We start from the raw sequence: 18,950 nt of genomic DNA on the forward strand, positions 1-18,950 counted from the left end.
AAACAAACTCACGGTGGTTTAAAGATCTGTGGCTTGTCATACAACATTCTGTAAAAAAACAAAAAATTATTATTATTATACAGGATTTATATAGCGCCAACAGTTTATGTAGTGCTTTACAATGTGAAGGTAGACAGTAGAAATACAATACACTTTAATACAGTAGGAATCAGAGGGCCCTGCTCGATAGAGCTTACAATCCAAGAGATATAATAGTTCAATGTTGTGTTCAAATGTTAGAGCTGTGTTTAAATAAAACATGAATAAGGTCTCACGCGCATGGACGGTTTGAGCCTTAAAGAGGAAGTAAACCCTGATGGGTGTTACTTCCTCTTTGTTTTCCTGCAGAGGTAAAGCATAATGGGCTACTATGCATCACATAGTAGCCCATTATGTGACACTTACCTGCAGGAGAAGCACGCGATGTCCCTGCCTTCCTTGCTAGTAGCGAGCGTACATTCTTCACCCCTCTTCCTTATGGGGCAGTGAACTCTGGCTCTGTGACTGTCCGGAGTCTCGTGACGTTGCGTGACATCGCTCCCGCCCTTGCGCGCGGGAGCCGCCTTTAACGGCATGACCCGAGCTAGAAATGGCACAGCATGCCCTTTCTAACTCTGATGCATGCGCAGAAGAAATCACCGTACGGTGATTTGCAAATATCTCCTAGACCGTGCAGGTCTGGGAGATATTTCAGGTACCTACAGGTAAGTCTTAACCTAGGCTTAGCTGTAGGTTAAAGTAGTTGTAGAGGGTTTACAACCACTTTAAAATATGCTCTGGCATAAAATCCCAGTTTTTGTCCTTACCCAGTCAGCTGCTGGTGATGTGTACAGCTGGCTTCAGAAGTGAATGGCTGTATGTGCCCATACACATGTATACGCTGATAGTATTTTGCATTGTTGTAAACAAAATCGTATGCACGTATGACCTATTCCATGAACGCAGATTTTCCACTGTACACACTACCTGTAGGTCTCCTGGAAGTGATAAACATCAGGATTTTACGCTAAAGCATATTTTCTTGTCAATTTTGTTTGAGTTTTTGATAATTAACAAACATAGGTACAATTGATGGTAGCAGTAGTAAAGATCACATACAAGTAAACAGTATTGAACTTAAGTTCCAATATTATTTTAAAATATTTTAACTTAACCAATGTAGGTGAAGATCTAACATCTCACAAAAAATATGTTTTATATTGAAAATGAAAGATTAAAACCCAGATAGAAAATGTAAATATAATATGATCACTAGAGATAAAGAGAAAGAGAAATGTCTTGATCATTAACTCGTGTATATATATATATATATATCGCTTTAATTATTAAAAAATGGATTTGTGTATAATAAATATGCTTGTGCTTATTCGTTGGAACTATATAGCTTTTGTATAATGAAGTTAAAGCAGAGATCCTGCCATTTTTTTTTTTTAAGTCAGCAGCTACAAATACTGCAGCTGCTGACTTTTAAAATATGTACACTTAAATGTCCAGGGCGCCCGCGATGTCGGCACCCAAAGCCAATCTGTCCCTCGGCTCTCGGGTGAAGGCGCCGCCATCTTCGGTAAGGGAATCAGGAAGTGAAGCCTTGCAGCTTCACAGCCTGGTTCCCTACTGTGCATGTGCGAGTCTCGACTTGAACCCGATTGAACATCTCTGAGATCTGAAAACGGCTGTGCACTGATGGTCCTCATGCAACCTGAGAAGTCCTGCAAAGAAGAATGGGAGATGCACGATCCCACTGATCCCTGCTGTTTCCTGGGACCTGTGTGTCACCCAGAAGACAGCGGGGGTGGGGGGGAACGGAGGAGGCATTGGACATGGGAGAAGTTGCCCAAAAATAGGTGTGCTAAGCTTGTAGCATCATACTCAAAAAGACTTGAGGCTGTAAATGGTACCAAAGGTGCTTCAAAAAAGTACTGAACAAAGGCTGTGAATACTTATGTATATGTGACTATTTTGTTTGTTTTTTATTTTTAATAAATTTGCAAAGATTATTGATCTCTCTCTCTCTCTCTAATATATATATATATATATATATATATATATATATATATATACAGTCCCTGACAAAAGTCTTGTTGCTTCTCTATTTTGTAGAAACTCCTGCTATTAACCTGACTTTTAATTAATCAATTGGTGTTAGAAATAGCTCACATGAAAAGCTAAAGCCCTCCCAAATGATGTTTAATGCACTAAAATAAATTAGTTTCACTAAAAAAAGATTTATCATTTAATCAAGACAGACAGGTCAAATTTTGGCAAGACAAAAGTTTTGTCGCCTATACAGAAATTGAACAACTTTACTGAAAATCCAAAAATATGTCAGCAAAGTAGTGGTGCTGTGAGATCCAAATTTAATATCTTGTATGACTTCCATGAGCTTGAAAGACAGCATCCATGCAGTTTGGCAAGGATTCATACAATTTATTGATGAAGTCATCAGGAATAGCAAAGAAAACAGTCTTGCATGCCTCCCAGAGTTCATCAATATTCTTTGGTTTTCGTCTCCCATGCTTCATCTTTCATCCTACACCACATATGCTCAATGATGTTCATGTCTGGTGATTGGGCTGGCCAATCCTGGAGAATTTTGATCTTCTTTGCCTTAAGGAACTTTGATGTGGAGATGAAAATATGCGATGGAGCACCATGCTGCTGCAAAATTTGGCCTTTTTTATGGTTGGGAATATAAGAGGTAGCTAAGATTTCTTGGTATTTTAGACTATTGATGTTGCCTTCCACCCTGCAGATCTCTCGCACACCCCAATACTGGATGTAACCCCAGACCACGATTTTGCCTCCACCAAACCTCACTGTTTTCTGGGTAAATCTCAGCGCTATGCGGGTTCCAGTAGGTCTCCTGCAATATTTGTGGCGACTGTGGTGTAAACAGAAGATTCATCTGAAAAATCCACCTTCTGCCACTTTTCCAGAGTCCATCCTTTTAGCAGGCTGTGGCCCTTGGCAAATGCCACACGGTTTTTCAATTGTCTTTTGTTTAGTGCTGGCTTATGGGCACTGATTCGACCATGGAGGCCATTTTGAGACAGAATCCGAGAAACTGTTCTGGTTGACATAGGGACTTCAGGTGACCAGGTCTCGTGGAGCTCTGCTGCAGTGGAAAATGGGCTGGCCTTGGATTTTCGAGCCAACAAACGGTCCTCTTGAGCAGTTGTCTTGCGGGGTCGGCCTGACCTGGCCTTGTCCAAAAGGTCTCCAGTCTCTTCAAATCTTTTTTTTATCCTCTGAACTTGACGCTGAAACAAATTGAAGGTGTCTGCCACATCAGCAGTGGATCTGGTCTTCAGCCTCTTGATAATCAACACTTTAGTCTCCGGGTGAATCCTAGGCATGTTTGCAGAGGTCTAGTTGCAGTGGAGAAGGTCTAATGTACTGGTGTTCTTTTTATACAAACCTGAGACCTAATTGATCCATTATTAGTCACAGGTGAAGCTCATATAACAAGGCGACAACACTTATGTCTTGCCAAAAATTGACTCAATTCAAGCTGTGAATATTAGAATACTTTTTATCAGTTTCGTTTTGCACTGAAACATTATTACAAAAGCTGTTGGGATTAAAATGACCCATTTCTTGTAACAAAATCTTGATTAGAAATATATTTTAGCAGCATTTCAGGTCAATTTGTACACAAGCGACAAGACTTTTGTCAGGGTATATATATATATATATATATGACCAGGGCCATGGAGTCAGCCGGAACCCAGAACCACGTGACTTCGGCACCTTAAGTACCCTTTCCCAGATTATACAGTGAGACAAACGCGCCCTCTGATTGGCTCTGAGATAAAGATTGGTACTTAATGTGTCCAACCAGACTGCGTTCTATTGCCTCCCACAGGTGTTAAACCCCACCTATGACCAGGCAGAACTTCTATACAGCCCAGCCAAACTGATGGCAAAGTACAATTTAACACAATTAACCCCAAAACTAGTGAGTTTTGGGCAAAAACTAAATTTAAACACATAGCGCGTACTCATTAGGAGTACCGGCGCTAAATATATATAGATAGATAGATAGATAGACATATTTATAAACATACATACATACACTTCCTATGCTAGATTGCCCCAACTCCAATGGATAAAGGAGCACAGAGGTTACTTTGGACCGCAGCATTGTAAACCTGAGGGTGGGGGGGTTAGATGTATTTGCAATCTTAGATATACTTAACAAATTTAAGCCAAACTCCAGCTAATAATTAATAAGCCATTATAGCAACTGTTTTTTTTCCTTTTGGGATAAAAGTTTTTCATGAATAAAAGCTGATTATTGTAAGCACCCCGCCAGTGTTAAATGGGTTGTCTCATTCCTGTAACTAATACATGTGCAAGAGAGCCTGTTCTTTAGAAAAACAACAAACTTACTGGTCAGATCATCAGGTAAAAATAGAAGAACAAAAGACTAAAAGAAGAAAAATCATTTGGCCACCATTTGGGAAGCTGCAAAAGAGAATGTTTGTTTTTGGGTTTAAAACTGCTTTAAGAATGTTTTAAAAATACAAAAAATTTTATACATATATCAGCAAGACCCTAACACATCAAAAACAATTTTAAACATAATGTTCCCAAAATTATACTTACAAAGGCATCTATCTTGAAATATAGACATTAAAAACAGTAAAAGTCGGTGAGTCATTTGTGACTCCCTCAAATTTTATACCAGCTAGTCTACTTGTAATAACATTATATGATACTTGGCAAGAAAAAGTCAAGCCCTAGGATGCATTATACAATTACACAAGAGTAAAGGGTGGGGCACTTAGCTGTATTGTTAGAAAAGTCTTAGAAAATCGTGTAAAGTTTCTTTGGATTGAACTTTGGGAATGTTTTCTTACTCACAATGTATTGTATCATTGTTTGTTACATCTCTAGTGGATATAAGATCTGGGCCTCGTCCACACCGTTGAACAATTCTGTCCATGCTCAAATTGTATATATGTTTCTGTAAATGTATTTTGATAACATGCCGTAGAATTAATGTGGTATTAAACCCAACAACAAACATTTAGTAATAGTGAACTTGGTGCTTGCACACAACAAAGGTTGTGATATTAGTACACAATCCATCAAAGGTTTAGGAAAATCCTGTCTACTGTGATGGATGAAAGTCAAACAACTGATCCAGAATCTTAACCACCAGAAGATTTCACCCCTTTTATGACCAGGGCATTTTTTGCTATTCAGCACTGTGTTACTTTAACCACTTGCCGACCGCCGCACGACGATATACGTCGGCAGAATGGCACGGGCAGGCATATGGGCGTATATATAAGTCCCTGCCTGCCCGCGGGTGGGGGGCCCGATCGGGCCCCCCCCCGGTGCCTGCGGCGGTCGGCATTCCTTCGAGAGCGATCCGGGATGAGGGGGCGGCCATTCATTCATGGCCACCCCCTCGCGATCGCTCTCGACGAATGGAAATCCTCCGTGACATCACTTCCTCTCCTGTAATGTAAACACAGGAGAGGAAGTGATGTATTCTCTCCTCCGTGTCGGTATTTTTCGTTCCGGCACCGAGGAGAGAGCATCGGTGAGTTGCACCAACACACCACACATACAGTAGAACATGCCAGGCACACTCACACCCCCCCTTTACCCCCCGATCACCCCCCCAATTACCCCTGCCCCCCCCAGTCACAGTGACACCAATTGCTCTTTTTTTTTTTTTTTTTGCATTGGTGTCATTTGTGACTGTAATAACTGTTAGGGCAGTTAGGGTTAGCCCCCTTTAGTTCTAAGGTACCCCCCTAACCCCCCCCAATAAAGGTTTAACCCCGTGATCACCCCCCGTCGCCAGTGTCACTAAGGCTGGGTTCACATTGCAGCGGTTTGAGAACGGATGTGATTCGCACCGCACTGCAGTGCAAATCACATCCGATCTCTGTGCGATTCGAGTTCAGCTATACAGATAGTATGGCTGAATTCGTGTCGCACCCGCCGCACCCGCCGCAAACTCGCACGGGACCCTTTTTTTGGTCCGCAGCAGAATCGGATCGCATGGGTGTTCACACATTAGTGTCACAGGTGACGCTAGTTAGGCAGGTAGGTATTTAGGTTCGCCGCAACTTTTTATAGCGCCAGGGACCCCCATATACTACCGCATAAAGCCCCCTGATTGCCCCCTAGTTAACCCTTTCACCAGTGATCACCATATAACTGTTACAGGTGACGCTGGTTGGTTAGTTATTTTTTTATAGTTTCAGGGCACCCGTCATTTATTACCTAATAAAGGTTTAACCCCCTGATCACCCGGCGGGTGTCATTTGTGACTGTAATAACTGTTAGGGCAGTTAGGGTTAGCCCCCTTTAGTTCTAAGGTACCCCCCTAACCCCCCCAATAAAGGTTTAACCCCGTGATCACCCCCCGTCGCCGGTTTATGAGAACGGATGTGATTCGCACCGCACTGCAGTGCAAATCACATCCGATCTCTGTGCGATTCGAGTTCAGCCATACAGATAGTATGGCTGAATTCGTGTCGCACCCGCCGCAAACTCGCACGGGACCCTTTTTTTGGTCCGCAGCAGAATCGGATCGCATGGGTGTTCACACCATGCGATCCGAGTTTGCAGATCGCACTGCGATATGCGAACTGATCTGGGGGTGTCATTAAGATTTCACTGACACTCCCAGCAGTTCGCATAGGGCAGTGTGAACTGCCGCTGGGAGGCATGTGATGCGGGAACCCGCCGCGCATTCGTGGCGTTCCCACATCGCTCCAGTGTGAACCCAGCCTAATAAGCGATCGTTTTTCGGATCACTGTATTAGTGTCACAGGTGACGCTAGTTAGGCAGGTAGGTATTTAGGTTCGCCGCAGCTTTTTATAGCGCCAGGGACCCCCATATACTACCGCATAAAGCCCCCTGATTGCCCCCTAGTTAACCCTTTCACCAGTGATCACCATATAACTGTTACAGGTGACGCTGGTTGGTTAGTTATTTTTTTTATAGTTTCAGGGCACCCGCCATTTATTACCTAGTCTCACTAGTGTACCCCTAAATTTAGGGGTGTCTACTTTCCAAAATGGGGTCATTTGGGGGGGGGTTTGTGCCATCTTGGCATTTTATGGCCTTCAAAACTGTAACGCCCTTAGAAAGCCTGAAGGCGGTGCTTGGATTTCGGGGCCCCGTACGCGGCTAGGCTCCCAAAAAGTCCCACATATGTGGTATCCCCGTACTCAGGAGAAGCAGCAGAATTTATTTTGGGGTGTCATTTCACATATGCCCATGGCATGCGTGAGCAATATATCATTTAGTGACAACTTTGTGAAAAAAAAAAAAAGTTTGTAATTTTCCCGCAACTTGTGGCAAAATATAAAATATTCCATGGACTCAACATGCCTCTCAGCAAATAGCTTGGGGTGTCTACTTTCTAAAATGGGGTCATTTGTGGGGGTTTTGTGCCATCTTGGCATTTTATGGCCTTCAAAACTGTAATAGGTAGTGAGAAGTGAACTCAAAAATGTACGCCCTTAGAAAGCCTGAAGGCGGTGCTTGGTTTTCGGGGCCCCGTACGCGGCTAGGCTCCCAAAAAGTCCCACATATGTGGTATCCCCGTACTCAGGAGAAGCAGCAGAATTTATTTTGGGGTGTCATTTCACATATGCCCATGGCATGCATGAGCAATATATCATTTAGTGACAACTTTGTGAAAAAAAAAAAAAAAAAAAGTTTGTAATTTTCCCGCAACTTGTGGCAAAATATAAAATATTCCATGAACTCAACATGCCTCTCAGTAAATAGCTTGGGGTGTCTACTTTCTAAAATGGGGTCATTTGTGGGGGTTTTGTGCCATCTTGGCATTTTATGGCCTTCAAAACTGTAATAGGTAGCGAGAAGTGAACTCAAAAATTTACGCCCTTAGAAAGCCTGAAGGCGGTGCTTGGTTTTCGGGGCCCCGTACGCGGCTAGGCTCCCAAAAAGTCCCACATATGTGGTATCCTCGTACTCAGGAGAAGCAGCAGAATTTATTTTGGGGTGTCATTTCACATATGCCCATAGCATGTGTGAGCAATATATCATTTAGTGACAACTTTGTGTAAAAAAAAAAAAAAAATTTTTTTTTTGTCATTATTCAATCGCTTGAGGCAAAAAAATAAAATATTCAATGGGCTCAACATGCCTCTTATCAATTTCCTTAGGGGGTCTACTTTCCAAAATGGGGTCATTTGGGGGGGTTTTGTACTGCCCTGCCATTTTAGCACCTCAAGAAATGAGATAGGCAGTCGTAAACTAAAAGCTGCGTAAATTCCAGAAAACGTACCTTAGTTTGTAGATGTGACAACTTTTGCGCAAACCAATAAATATACAATTATTGACTTTTTTTTTACCAAAGACATGTGGCTGAATACATTTTGGCCTAAATGTATGACTAAAATTGAGTTTATTGGATTTTTCTAATAACAAAAAGTAGAAAATATCATTTTTTTTCAAAATTTGCGGTCTTTTTACGTTTATATCGCAAAAAATAAAAATCGCAGAGGCAATCAAATACCATCAAAAGAAAGCTCTATTTGTGGGAAGAAAAGGACGCAAATTTTGTTTGGGTACAACATTGCATGACCGCGCAATTACCAGTTAAAGCAGCGCAGTGCCAAAGTGTAAAAAGACCTCTGGTCATTTACCAGCAAAATGGTCCGGTCTGAAAGTGGTTAACTGGCAATTGCATGGTCATAGAACACCGTACAACAAATGACATTTTTATCATTTTTTTCCAACCAAAATAGAGCTTTCTTTTGGTGGTATTTAATCAGAGGTGGCTCTAGGCTTTGTGAGGCTTTAGGCAAATCTGAGACATGAGGCCCCATTCACATTCATAATGGGAAAATAATTCAAGCGATACAAATTAACTGTATAAATTGGATATATTAAGAGTTTTAAATTCTATGAACTGAATTCATCGTGTATAGAATTTTCTCTAACCAATTCTTCTTTAACCACTTAAGGACTGCCTCACGCTGATATACGTCGGCAGAATGGCACGGCTGGGCACAATCACATACCGGTACATGACTCTTTAAGTGGCCAGCCATGGGTCGGGAGCGCGCCGTCCTGTGCTCCCGGTCCTGTGACCAGCAGACCCAATCGCTGCTGGTGTCCCGCAATTGGGTCACAGAGCTGAAGAACGAGGAGAGGTCTGTGTAAACAAACCTCTCCCCATGCTTCCCTAAGTGGCTGTCACCGATCGTCTCTTCCCTTTTATAGGGAAGGACGATCAGTGACGTCACAAGCCAGGCCATACAATAAAAAAAAAACCCATCATGTCATACATAACACCTACACTGCCCCTAGTGGTTAACTCCTTCCCTGCCAGTGTCCTTTACACAGGAATCAGTGCATTTAAATAGCACTGATCGCTGTATAAATGACAATGGTCCCAAAAATGTGTCAAAAATGTCCAATGTGTCCGCCATAATGTCGCAGTCACAATAAAAATCGCTGATCGCCGCCATTACTAGTAAAATAAAAAAAAAATGCTATAAAACTATCCCCTATTTTGTAAACGCTATAGCTTTTGCGCAAACCAATCAATAATCGCTAATTGTGATTTTTTTTTTACCAAAAATATGTAGAAAAATACGTATCAGCCTAAACTGAGGAAAAAAATGTTTTTTTATATTTTTTTGGGGGATATTTATTATAGCAAAAAGTTAAAAATATTGAATTTTTTTCAAAAATGTCGCTCTATTTTTGTTTATAGCACAAAAAATAAAAACCGCAGAGGTGATCAAATACCACCAAAAGAAAGCTCTATTCGTGGAAAAAAAAGGACGCCAATTTTGTTTGGGAGCCACGTCGCATGACTGAGCAATTGCAAGTTAAAGCGATGCAGTGCCGAATCACAAAAAGGGGCCTGGTCCTTTGGCTGCAAATTGGTCCGGGGGCTTAAGAGATTAATCAAATATATATTACATGCATATTTATCCATTTACATGATGGTCAGGTTAATATAACCCAGCCAGCACAGAGTTCCCCCATATATCAGAGTCTGCAGGATTCCCCCTTACAGTGCAAGGGAACTCTGATATAAAGTGGAATGCTGTAGACCTTGGTGTAAAGGGGAACTCTAACGTAAGGGACAAGGGAGCTTTGGTGACCAAAGATTACCTTTATATCAGAGTTCACTGCATTCCCCTTTACATCACAGAGTTCCAACTTGAATTTAAAATGGAAACTCTAATGTGAAGGGAGCTCTGGAGCACCTTCTGCAGAGTGAGAGAGTCACAGACATGATACAGGAGATGGTTCAGAGACTGAAGACATGATACAGGAGATGGTCAGAGACGGCAAACATGATACAGGAGATGGTCAGAGACAGCAGACATGATACAGAAGATGGTCAGAGACTGCAGACATGATACAGGAGATGGTCAGAGACGGCAGACATGATACAGGAGATGGTCAGACACTGCAGACATGATACAGAAGATGGTCAGAGACGGCAGACATGATACAGGAGATGTTCAGAGACTGCAGACATGGTACAAGAGATGGTCAGAGACTGCAGACATGGTACAAGAGATGGTCAGAGACTGCAGACATGGTACAAGAGATGGTCAGAGGCTGCAGATGTGATACAGGAGATGGTCAGAGATGGCAGACATGATACAGGAATCAGAGACTGCAGACATGATACAGGAGATGGTCAGAGACTGCAGACATGATACAGGAGATGGTCAGAGACTGCAGACATGATACAGGAGATAAGAGATTACAGACATGATAAAGGAGATGATCAGAGATTATAGACATGATACAGGAGATGATCAGAGACTACAGACATGGTACAAAAGATGGGCAGAGACTGCAGACATGATACAAGAGATGGTCAGAGACTGCAGACATGATAAAAGAGATGGTCAGAGACTGCAGACATGGTACAAGAGATGGTCAGAGACTGCAGACATGATACAAGAGATGGTCAGAGACTGTGCTGACATACTACAGGAGATGATCAGAGACTGCAGACATAGTACAGGAGTTTACCAGAGACTGCAGACATAGTACAGATGATCAGAGACTGCAGACATGATACAGGAGATGATCAGAGACTGCAGACATGATACAGGAGATGGTCAGAGACTGTGCAGACATGATACAGGAGATGGCCATAGTACAGGAGATGATCAGAGACTGCAGGCATGATACAGGAGATGATCAGAGACTGCAGAGATAATACAAGAAATGGTCAGAGGCTGCAGACATGATACAAGAGATCTGTGGCGGCTGGTGCTCACAATTCTTGGGGAGGGGGGTTCAAACAAACTGAAAAATTCTAAAAACATCAATTGCAGCCATTGCAGTACAATGCTGGGCATTGTTTGTTATTCTTTCATATTTTTGGTTTTTTAAAAGTTAGCGCACACACCCCCCTTTTAATTCATCAAATGCAGCTACTGTGCCATCAAATGCAGCTACTGTGCCATCAAATGCAGCCACTGTGCCATCAATTGCAGCCACCGTTCCATCAAGTGCAGCCACGGTGTGCCTTAAATGCAGCCACTGTGCCCATCAAATGCAGCCACTGTTCCATCAAGTGCAGCCACTGTGCCCATCAAATGGATGCCATCCCCTTGTGTTGTGTTTGTGTTAGGGGGGCTTTGGGAGGGGGTGTATTTTCATATCTAAGCCCCCTTGTAGCACAAGTCCTAAAGTGCCCCCTAGCACACAGTGGTGTCACTAGGGTTGGTGTCAGCTGGTGCTGTAGAACATGGTGTCATGGGATTGAGTGGGGGGGACTAGAGCTGGAATGGGATTGGGGAATGGATGGAGCCAGAATGGGATTGGGGGATGGATAGAGCTGGGATGGGATTGGGGTGGTAGATGGAGCCAGATGGGATCGGGGGGATGGTGGGAACCAGGATGGGATCGGGGGGATGGAGGGAGCCGGGATGGGATCGGGGTGGAGGGAGCCATGATGGGATTGGGGGGATGGGTGGAGCTGGGATTGGATCGGGGGATGAATGGAGCCAGGGTGGGATTGGGGTGGGGTGGATGGATGGAGCTGGGATAGGATTGGGGTGGGGTGGATGGAGCCGGGATGGTATTGGGGTGGGGTGGATGGAGCTGGGATGGTATTGGGGGATGGATGGAGCTGGGATTGGATCATGGTGATGGATGGAGCCGGGATGGGATTGGAGTAGGGTGGATGGAGCCGGGATGGTATGGGGATGGATGGAGCTGGTGTGGGATCTGGTGGATGGATGGAGCCGGGGTGGGGTGGATGGAGCTGGGATGGTATGGGGGATGGATGGAGCTGGGATTGGATGAGGGGGGTGGAGCTGGGATGGTATGGGGGATGGATGGAGCTGGGATGGGATTGGGGTGGGATGGATGGAGATGGGATTGGGGTGGGATGGATGGAGCCGGAATGGTATGGGGGGATGGATGGATATCCTCTCCCCCAAATCACTCCAAGTAAACTCTTGCTTGTCCCCCCTCCCTCACCCTCTTCCTCATGCCCTCCTCCCCTCCAATACTCACTTTTAGATTACACAGACCAAGCAGCGTGCCTCTCGGTACAGTTGCATGACTTGTTCCCTCCTCCTCCTCTGTGCACAGGAAAACATCACAGCACAGGAGGAGGAGGGGCGGGTTCAGTTCGCTCTGCACTGTGTGTGCCAGGCAGCTGGGGAGAGATGCCGCTCAGCTGCAATGCACAGTGGAGTGGAGCTTGCGGGAACGGAGGCACCCGCAAAAGCTGCGAGCATTGCAGGAATCTGATTCCCCCGGGACTCCGGGTCGAGAATGCAGGGCAGTCCCGGCAAATCATTGTGGTTGCGGTATGGTAAAATTAGGCAGCCGCGCTCGTGAGGCCCCTATGGGGGGCGAGGCCTAAGGCAGACGCCTAATTTGCCTAATTAGAGAGCCGCCTCTGCTGAACAAAATAGGAAATAAAGGATGTGCCATCTTACCAGTGTAGCAAGGTCCCAAGGCCCCTGGGGCCTGATGGTGACCTCCAGAGTTAAGGACAGCTGACATCCTTCTATGTAGAGTGGGTTACAAGGTATGGTGGGTGTAGTGCAATGTAGATTCATGGGCGCCAGTCACTTCTTGAATGCAAAGAGATTTATTTTCTCTTGAACAGAACTGTGGGAGAGAGAGTTAGGGCCAGGACCTCCTTTAGTAGTTGCAATGTTAATTAGCAGACTCCAAGACTTCTATAGATAGACAGCCATGCAAGGAAAGGCATCCGGCCGAACAATATGTCTGCATGCGTAGACATTCTGTCTCCTATGGCAAGGATCTTAAAAAGTTTCTAACAAAGGTTGCAATGAAAATGTTCACTTCCTCAACAATCTCCTTTTTAGATCTTCACTCAACCAAGCTCCCAGTCTAACACCTTGACTTGCTGATCCACTGCCACTGGATCTCCTGAGCTCTTTCAATCTTCTCACTGAGTATCTTCCTCAAGCATCACCCTCAGGTCCCTGCAGGGTCCCTAGCTTGGCACTCACTCAAGAATCACCCCACTGGCCTGCATGGTCCCTGGCTTGGCACACAAGGCTGCTCTGCAAGCATCTCCTCCGCTGGCTGGGTCCCTGGCTTGACAACGGCCAAAGTTTTCCAATTCTTCACTGTCCCCGGTTGGTGAGAATACTGCTCTGGTACTTGCTTCAGCTACTCACTGTGGTCCCTTATAATAAGGCGGATGGTCCCTTAGTGGTGGCAACTTCCCCTCTACCTCCGTCTATGACAGGTTCTCCAGCCACCAGAACCATTACTTTTTGTTGGACTGCAAGCTGCAGTCCCAACCTGCGCTGCTCTCTTGCTTCTGGATAGGCCCTCAGACAGCCTAGCGGCCAGATGCCCCTGGGATAGGCCTCAGGCTCTGGCATAGCAGCCTAGGGTAATACAACACACTTCCACCCAGACAGCCGTCCAGGTGGCACAGAACCCTGGTCACCTGACCTCACCCAAATAAATAGGCTCTCCCAGCAGGCCAAGGGACCCAAGAAGATCATTGCCCATTGGCCGATTACCCCATCTATTCCTAATCTGTCTTGCAATGCCCTTGTCTTATCTACTGCCACCAGATACCTATCTAGTGACAGAAGAGAGAAATGCAGCAATTCCAGAATTAGGGTGGAATCAAATGATCTATAAATTTAGCCAAGTCAACTATACCTGGCAGGTAATTTTACTAGCAACCCTGCCTAAACATCAGGGTGCTACATCCTCCCCCTGCCTACAAAACTATGTCTCAGAGTTTGCAGAAAATTAATTTGAGCTCTCAAACCTGAGAGCGAATGTTCTGGCAAAAACTGGGATGGGTGGAGAAACAGGAAAGGAATAATAGTAATAACAAGTAATGCACATAGCATACCACATGAAATAAACATGTACATACACATACATGAGTAAAGGCTAGTTCACACAGGGTAGATAAATATCAGGCAGTATATATACAACTTAAAGCGGTAGTAAACCCGCACATTTTTTTTTTTAAACCTGCAAAGCAAAAGGCATAATGAGCTAGTATGCACAGCATACTAGCTCATTATGAAATACTTACCTTAGAACGAGGCCCCGACATCTGGCCCGATCCACGCAGAGGGAGCTGACATGCTCCCTCTGCGTTTCTTCCGGGTATCGCGGCTCCGGCGCTATGAGTGGCCGGAGCCGCGATATCGTCACTCCCGCGCGTGCGCGCGGGAGATTTCATTTCCGGCCGGCCGGCCACTGCCGGATTTTCAGGCCGAGAATCCCCTTGTGCGCATGCGCCGCTGCAGTCAGCGGCGCATACCGAGGGGAATATCTCCTAAACCGTACAGGTTTAGGAGATATTTTTTTTACCTACAGGTAAGCCTTATTATAGGCTTTCCTGTAGGTAAAAGTTAAAAAATCGAGTATACAACCACTTTAACGTGTGGTGTACCACCCAATTGGTTAAGGGACAAAAATATCAACAATAGCCTTATATCCTATCTAATATATACAGTAACTATCTAATATATACAGTAATAAAGAGTATGAATATTTGGAATTATTATCCATATCGGGTCACTGTCTCTCCTTGTTCAAGGAAGACGCAATGGTGAAGGAACACCTGAAAGAGTAAAATAAGCAGCAGTGCAAATGCATCCTATCCCTATAATAATACAGTGAAATATTTACTGTACATAAGTGAACCTTAAAGAGTTTGTTACTTGTCCTCTTTTGAAAACAGCATAGCAGTGTAAATACACCCTATAATGTGTCTAAACTACAGGCAAATAAATGAAAGTGAGACTCATCCTCGTCCGAAGATGCCACCACCTTCCATAACTAGTCTACAGAAACTTTCCTTAGTATATTCTATCAATTACTTATAACTAGGGATGAGCTTCGAGTTCGAGTCGAACTCATGTTCTACTCGAACATTGCCTGTTCGCCTGTTCAGCGAACAGTGAACAATTTGGGCTGTTCGCAGCAAATTCAAAAAGCCGGAACACCCTATACAAGTCTATGGGAGAAATCTAAAGTGCTAATTTTAAAGGGTAATATGCAGGTTACTGTCCTAAAAAGTGTTTGGGGACCCGGGTCCTGCCCCAGGGGACATGGATCAATGCAAAAAAAAGTTTTAAAAACTGCAGTTTTTTCAGGAGCAGTGATTTTAATAATGATTAAAGTGAAACAATAAAAGTGTAATATTCCTTTAAATTTCGTAGCTGGGGGGTATCTATAGTATGCCTGTGAAGGGGCGCATGTTTCTGGGGCTTAGAACTGTCCCTGCACAAAGTGTCATTTGTGCAGGAAAAAAAGTCTTTTAAAATCACTTGCGGCTAAATTGTCGGGTCCCGTAATACAGAGAACACTCAATGATTGTTCTCTGCATTAGCCGACAATTCATTCATTCATTGATAAAAAAAAAAAAAGCGTGGGAGTTCCCCTAAATTCAATTACCAGGCCCTTCAGGTCTGACATGGATATTAAGGGGAACCCCGTGTCAAATTTTTAAAAAAAATTGACGTGGGGGTCCCCCTAAATATCCATAACCAGACCCTTCAGGTCTGATATGGATATTAAGGGGAACCCTGCATCAAATTAAAAAAAATTGACGTGGGGGTCCCCCTAAAAATCCATATCAGACCCTTTATCTGAGCACGCAACCTGGCAGGCTGCAGGAAAAGAGGGGGGGACGAGAGAGCGGCCCCCCCTCCCTCCTGAACCGTACCAGGCCACATACCCTCAACATTGGGAGGATGCTTTGGGGGTCTGTGACCCCTCAAAGCACCTTGTCCCCATGTTGATGAGGACAAGGGCCTCATCCTCACAACCCTGGCCGTTGGTTGTGAGGGTCTGTGGGCGGGGGGCTTATCAGAATCTGGAAGCCCCCTTTAACAAGGGGACCCCCAGATCCCGCCCCCCCCCTGTTTGAAATGGTAAGGGGGTACAAAAGTACCCCTACCATTTCACAAAGAAAGTGTCAAAATGGTTAAATAAGACAAACACACTTTTGAAAAATTCCTTTATTAAAAATAAAAAAAATAAAAAAAAGATTCCAGCGGTGCTAATCCACTCTTGCTATCCAGCGACGGGTCTCCGGGGTCCAGCGATGGATGATCATTTCCAGCGAGGGGGATCTCTCAGTCCAGCGCTGTCCATGCATCCGTCTTCTGTCTCCACTCCGGAGACACTGCAGAGATCCCAGCGCTGACGTTTCTTATATTAGGAGGGCGGGGCCACCCGTCACCTGACCCCGCCCCTCTGATGCTGGAGAGGGAAGCCAGGGGTTCCCCAGTGATGTGTGGGTGACCCCGCCCCCTCTGATGTAACGGAAACCTGCGTTACATCAGAGGGGGCGGGGGTGGATAGCAAGAGTGGATTAGCACCGCTGGAATCTTTTTTTTATTTTTTTTATTTTTAATAAAGGAATTTTTCAAAAGTGTGTTTGTCTTATTTAACCATTTTGACACTTTCTTTGTGAAATGGTAGGGGTACTTTTGTACCCCCTTACCATTTCAAACGGGGGGGGGCGGGATCTGGGGGTCCCCTTGTTAAAGGGGGCTTCCAGATTCTGATAAGCCCCCCGCCCGCAGACCCTCACAACCAACGGCCAGGGTTGTGAGGATGAGGCCCTTGTCCTCATCAACATGGGGACAAGGTGCTTTGAGGGGTCACAGACCCCCAAAGCATCCTCCCAATGTTGAGGGTATGTGGCCTGGTACGGTTCAGGAGGGAGGGGGGCCGCTCTCTCGTCCCCCCTCTTTTCCTGCGGCCTGCCAGGTTGCGTGCTCGGATAAAGGGTCTGATATGGATTTTTAGGGGGACCCCCACGTCAATTTTTTTTTAATTTGATGCGGGGTTCCCCTTAATATCCATATCAGACCTGAAGGGTCTGGTTATGGATATTTAGGGGGACCCCCACGTCAATTTTTTTTTTAAATTTGACACGGGGTTCCCCTTAATATCCATGTCAGACCTGAAGGGCCTGGTAATTGAATTTAGGGGAACCCCCACGCTTTTTTTTTTTTTTTATCAATGAATGAATGAATTGTCGGCTAATGCAGAGAACACTCATTGAGTGTTCTCTGTATTACGGGGACCCGACAATAGCCGCAAGTGATTTTAAAAGACTTTTTTTCCTGCACAAATGACACTTTGCGCAGGGACAGTTCTAAGCACGGGAAACATGCGCCCCTTCACAGGCATACTATAGATACCCCTCAGCTACGAAATTTAAAGGAATATTACACTTTTATTGTTTCACTTTAATCATTATTAAAATCACTGCTCCTGAAAAAACGGCCGTTTTTAAAACTTTTTTTTGCATTGATCCATGTCCCCTGGGGCAGGACCCAGGTCCCCAAACACTTTTTAGGACAGTAACTTGCAAATTAGCCTTTAAATTTAGCACTTTAGATTTTGAACGTTCGAGTCCCATAGACTTTAATAGGGTTCTAAAGTTCACACGAAGTTTAGGTCTGTTCGCAGGTTCTGGTGCGAACCGAACAGGGGGGTGTTCGGCTCATCCCTACTTATAACATGAATAAAGGCTCGCTTAGGTCAGCACCACTCACGCCACCTGATGACCAGCATAAGAACAGTCATGGTACATTGATCAGTCCATAATATATGTACATATGTTATCAACAGTCAAATGAGTTTGTGTTGAATTGGGGTAGCTTCCTAAAGATAAGTAAAGTTTTGACAAGTGATTTTTTTTTTTTAAATATCTTTATTAATTCAAGGTGCCAAGGTTAAATACAAGTGCAGGAACTCCAGCTGGGAATGTGGGTGGGAAGTCTGCGGCTGTGGAACCATAACAGCCAGTGGACCCGCATTTTTGTAAAAAAGTGAAAGAAAAAAGGGAATGAGGATTAAAAATCTTTTATTTAATACAAAAAAATAAAATGAATGTGAATTCATACTAGAATAAAAATCGAAAAAAAATTTTTGAAACCAGATAACATTTTTGAGTTTAAAAATAAAAAACACATGGAAAATGCATTGAGTGCATAGAGTGCATGTTCTATGCACTCAATGCATTTTCCATGCGTTTTTTTTCCTTCCTGTCCACAATCCCAGCTGGAGTTCCCGCACTTGTATTTAAGTTGCTCTCCTCCTGAGAGCAAACTGGTCAGTACAAGGAGCTGTGAGCCCCGAGCGCGTAGCCTGTACGTTGTACACTCTGTCACTTTGTGTCTGGATGCTTGCTGAGCACTGCTGACGTCACTTCCGCCTCCACGTTCCAGAGTGTACAACACTGACTAACTGCTAAAACAACCAGGACGAACATCCTTACAGCAAAAGGACTGCCGGCGGAGCCTGCACCCTATCACCAACACACTCCAGAATTTTTTATCCTTTGATGGACATCACCACTTTATGAACCTGCAAACCAGTAAGTTAAAAAACCAACATATATTTATGCGATAGAACTACTGAAGTTGGCGCCTCCGAACCCCCCCCCCCCCCTTCCTGTTTTTAGTGCAAATTTCTTAAC

General features: G+C 44.4%; 1 protein-coding gene across 1 annotated transcript in view; it reads right to left on the reverse strand.

The window, feature by feature from the left end:
* The window catches only part of LOC143995710 (histo-blood group ABO system transferase-like), a 79,160-nt gene that overhangs the window by 42,417 nt on the left and 17,793 nt on the right, over window positions 1-18,950 (reverse strand). The window contains exon 3 of the mRNA XM_077490456.1: window positions 13-48. Within this exon, the coding sequence (XP_077346582.1) occupies window positions 13-47 (35 nt within the window). The 5' untranslated portion in view covers window position 48. The remainder of the gene's footprint in view (window positions 1-12; window positions 49-18,950) is intronic.

Source organism: Lithobates pipiens, unplaced genomic scaffold (genome assembly GCF_037356315.1).
Source record: "Lithobates pipiens isolate NorthernLeopardFrog02 unplaced genomic scaffold, aLitPip1_a1.2 Scaffold_188, whole genome shotgun sequence".
Taxonomy (NCBI): Eukaryota; Metazoa; Chordata; class Amphibia; order Anura; family Ranidae; genus Lithobates; species Lithobates pipiens.